The 4,636-nt window shown below is 43.9% G+C and overlaps 1 protein-coding gene across 1 annotated transcript; it reads left to right on the top strand.

Annotated features, from left to right (window-relative positions):
• The first annotated feature begins 1,056 nt into the window (after positions 1–1,056).
• LOC127800028 (uncharacterized) lies at positions 1,057–1,416 on the top strand. The gene has a single exon (XM_052334448.1). The coding sequence runs from the start codon at positions 1,057–1,059 to the stop codon at positions 1,414–1,416; it is 360 nt and encodes a 119-aa protein (XP_052190408.1).
• The last annotated feature ends 3,220 nt before the right edge of the window (positions 1,417–4,636 follow it).

Here is a 4,636-nt window from a genome sequence, read left to right as displayed (position 1 = left end):
CACGAAGCAGGCGAGGCCAGAGCCTCAGGAGGCAGGAGGCAATGGAGGAGTTCCACCAGCCGTTCCAGTAGTACCAGTCACCCTAGCAGCTCCAGTTGCGGTGATAGATAATGGGACCCAGTTGCTGAAGGATTTCATGGCATTCCGACCACCCGAGTTCCATGGTGGCACTGATGCAGTCACAGCGGAGAATTGGATGCTGGCAGTTGAGAAGCATCACCGTTCCATTGGATGCTTAGATGATTGCCGAGTTAGACTTAGCACCTTTTTGCTTCGAGGAGATGCTGAGAGATGGTGGGAGACTGCCCGCCAGAGATTTGGAGATAGGGAGCTGACTTGGGCCGAGTTCCAGCAGATGTTTAATGCAGCTTATTGTCCAGTGTGGGTTCAAGAGCAAAAGACCTACGAGTTTATCGATCTAGTTCAAGGTAGCAAGACCGTGGCACAGTATGAGGTGGAGTTTACAACTTTGGCTCGATATGCTCCAGAGTTGGTTTCCACAGAGGCGAAGAAGGCCTCTAAGTTTCAGAGAGGACTACGTGCTGACATTCGCCATGCTTTCGGAGGAGTTTAGTGCGAGGAGTATGCTGCAGCTGTCCAGTGAGCGTATGTAGTTGAGAGAGACCGTAATGAATGGAGAGCGATACAAGCAAGCAAGAAAGGAGCTGGTTCATCTTTTAATGGTAAGAAGAGAAAGTGGGAAGCTGGGCAGGGACACAGTGAGGGGAAGGAACCACTGTGCCGTCAGTGTGGGAGGTGGCACAAGGGTCAGTGCATGGTTGGACAAGACGTATGCTATCAGTGTGGACAGGCTGGCCATATGAAGAGGGATTGTCCGAAGAATCAGACAGCGCCTCTAGCACCCCCAGCTCAGGAGGTAACTTGCTTCAAGTGTGGTCAGCGAGGGCACAAGGAAAATGTTTGCACATGTCCACCGCAATATAGAGGATAGAAGGTAGGAGGTCAGGGCCCAAGGGGTAATCAGGGCCACCAGCTAGGGGACCAGTGGCAGTCCAGGCACCCCCACCACTTCTACCAGCAGCTCAGCACCCGCCTATGGTAGAGAGACCCCAGGTTCAGGGTAGAGTTTACGCTCTCACATCAGTTGAGGCTGAGCAAGGCAGCGGGACGATCCAAGGTATTCTATCTCTCTATAATCATGATGTTCAAGTGCTTTTTGATATTGGAGCTACACATTCTTTTATTGCACCACATGTTATGTGTTATATTCCACATTCTTGGATCGCGTTTCCATATCATTTGATTGTGTCTACCCCTGGGGATAGAGTCATGGTGGGGCGGGGGAAATTTGAAAATTGTGAGATAGGAGTGCATGATAGGAAGTTATTGGGTGATTTGATCATTCTTGATATTAGTGACTTTGATTTGATCCTTGGTATGGATTGGTTATCTTGACATTATGCTAAAGTTGACTATCGTAAGAAGACTATTTCTTTCGAGATACCTCTACAGCCAATCCTTATATATAGAGGCGTCAAGCCTATATCTACAATACCCATGATCTCCGTGATGAAAGTAGAGAAGCTGTTACGAAATGGTTGTGAAGCCTACTTAGCTTTCGTGACTACTGATGAGGGAAGCAAGAAAGATTTAACCGAGGTGCCAGTAGTTCGAGATTTTGTCGATGTCTTCCCTGATGACCTACCGAGATTGCCGCCCCAGCGAGATATGGAGTTTTCTATTGAGTTGTTACCTGGTACCCAGCCTGTATCTAAGGCTCCGTACCGTATGGCGCCTAATGAGCTTAAGGAGTTGAAGACCCAGTTGGAAGAGTTGATAGAGAAGGGTTTCATTCGACCCAGCTCGTCTCCTTGGGGTGCACCTGTTTTGTTCGTGAGAAAGAAAGATGGATCGCTACGGCTATGTATCGATCATCGCCAGCTGAATCAGGTAACTATCAAGAATAAGTACCCTTTACCTCGAGTGGATGATTTACTAGATCAGTTACAAGGAGCTAAGGTATTCTCGAAGATTGATTTGAGATCGGGCTATCATCAAGTACGAGTTAGAGATGAAGACATTCAAAAGACAGCTTTTCGGACTCGCTATGGTCACTATGAGTTCGTGGTGATGCCTTTTGGTTTGACTAATGCCCCAGCTATTTTCATGGACCTGATGAATCGAGCCCTTCGTGAGTATTTAGATTGCTTTATTATTGTGTTTATTGATGATATTCTAGTATACTCACCCAGTGCAGAGGAGCATGAGGAGCATCTTACCTTAGTATTGAGGAGGCTTAGGGAGGAGCAGTTATATGCCAAGTTTAGCAAGTGCGAGAGTTGGCTAGATCGGATTGGATTCTTGGGTCATATTGTGTCTGGAGATGGCATTTCAGTGGATCCCGAGAAGACTAAGGCAGTTATGGATTGGCCAAGGCCGACGACAGTGACAGAGATCCGTAGTTTCTTGGGACTTGCTGGATATTATAGAAGATTTATTGAAGGTTTTGCTCGTTTATCTTCCCCGATGACAAAGCTGACGAGGAAAGGAGTAAAATTCGAGTGGAACGATGCGTGTGAGCGATCTTTCCAAGAGTTGAAGAGGAGAATGACTACTGCACCAGTTTTGGCTATTCCAAAGAGTGGAGAAAAGTTTTCGATATACAGCGATGCTTCCCATTCAGGTTTGGGATGTGTGTTGATGCAAGAAGGGCAAGTTAATGCTTATGCCTCGAGGCAATTGAAGAGACACGAGATGAACTATCCCACTCATGACTTAGAGTTAGCAGCAGTGGTATTTGCTTTAAAGATCTGGCGACACTATTTGTATGGAGAAAAGGTAGAGATCTATACCGACCACAAGAGCTTACATTATCTTTTGTCATAGAAAGAGTTAAACATGAGGCAAAGACGATGGATTGAATTGTTTAAAGATTTTGATTGTGAGATCTTATACCATCCTGGTAAGGCTAATGTGGTAGCTGATGCCTTGAGTAGGCGAGGAGCTTCGATGGCTACTATGATGACGCAAGAGTGGATGTTATTGGAGCAATTGAGTGCTCTATCTATTTCAGCCTCTGAGGATCAGGCTTTGGTGAGTTGTGCTTACATGAGGGTTCAGCCTGAATTATTTGATCGAATTAAGGCATGGCAATTGGGAGATGAGAAACTAGCTAAAGTTTTAGCCGACATTGAAAGTTTTACCTCTGTGGGGTATTCTGTTCGAGTTGATGGTATTCTAGTTTTTCGTGGTCGTATTTGTGTACCTAATGTTGAGGACCTTAAGCAAGAGATTTTGAATGAAGCACATAAGTCTCGGTATACTATTCATCCTGGCGTCTCTAAGATGTACCAGGACTTGAAGTGTCAATTTTGGTGGAGTGGTATGAAGAAAGATGTGGCTAAGTATGTATCCCAGTGTTCAGTGTGTCAGCAGGTGAAGGCAGAACATCAAAAACCTACAGGGTTATTACTTCCCTTGTCAATTCTGGAATGGAAATGGGATAATATTGCTATGGACTTTGTGATGGGTTTACTTAGGATGGCACGAGGCCATGATGCTATATGGGTGTTCTCTACGCTTCATTGTATTATTTTTGAGAGAACCTTATTTCTCAATCTCTACTATTCTTGTATCTTGTAAAGAGCGTACAAAATCCAAACTAGTGAGTGTGAGACTCTAGAGGTAGTTTGGTGGTGGTGAAGCCAAGTGAAGGCTTCGGTGGTTGTAACAAAAGTTTCATATAGTGGATTTGGTTGAAAATCCTAAGGAAGGAAATCCTTAGGTAGTGGATGTAAGCCATAAGGGCCGAACCACTATACATCGCTGTGTTCTTCTTCTCTTCACTCTTTACTTATTCTTGCTTGATTATACTTGTTTGATTTTGGTTTTGTGTGGCCAAATCCTAAGACCTACATTCTTGTTGGTTATTATATTCTGATTTGCTTTAATTGATCATTCTTTGTACTCATTCAATATTCCATTTGGTTTGTTTAAAGTCTTGTTATTGTGTGCATTCAAATCACATGTTTTCACCAAGTTGTAATTTGAAGAGTATATTGGATCTAAGCACATACTAGCACAGCTGGCGGATATCATATTATCCATCTAGTATTTAAGTGTTCCCGTACTCTCAACTACAATTTTGGTTTGTATTAAATTTGTTTTCTCATATATATACGTGCATAAGTTTTGCATTAAAGTTTTTAAAAGGTGTCAATTCACCCTCCCTCTTGACTAGGTAGGTTAGAACTCAACACTCCAAAGTGCCTCGTGAACACATTAGCCTCCTCCAACGTGAGCTTTCTTAATGGCAAACGCATAGCGCCTCTCGGGAGGTCCCTAACCATGTCACTTCGGCCATACCTCATAGCACTCATGCAAGCACCACATCTGTTGTTCCTTAGGCTCACGGTCTTCCCCACGAGAGCTTTCTCGATGGTGCACGCATAGCGCCTCTCGGGGGATATCCGACTTTTTCCCTTGGCCAACAACAAATAGGTACAATAGTATGGCCACACGAATTTTATAAATGCAACAGTTAAAAAGCCAACAACATATATTTTTAGAAAAATACAGTTCATATATGCAACATGATTTCACGTAAGAGAACAAGAGTTTACATATAGGAACTTCACAAAATACGTCTCATGCAATAAAAGTCTCTCATAAGAGA

Source organism: Diospyros lotus, chromosome 1, assembly GCF_014633365.1.
Source record: "Diospyros lotus cultivar Yz01 chromosome 1, ASM1463336v1, whole genome shotgun sequence".
Taxonomy (NCBI): Eukaryota; Viridiplantae; Streptophyta; class Magnoliopsida; order Ericales; family Ebenaceae; genus Diospyros; species Diospyros lotus.
This window is presented reverse-complemented; position numbering and strand designations above follow the sequence as displayed.

What these genes read in the sequence shown, in the direction of transcription:
- LOC127800028 (XM_052334448.1), top strand. Translation starts at nt 1,057, where the DNA reads ATGGTAGAGAGACCCCAGGTTCAGGGTAGAGTTTACGCTCTCACATCA.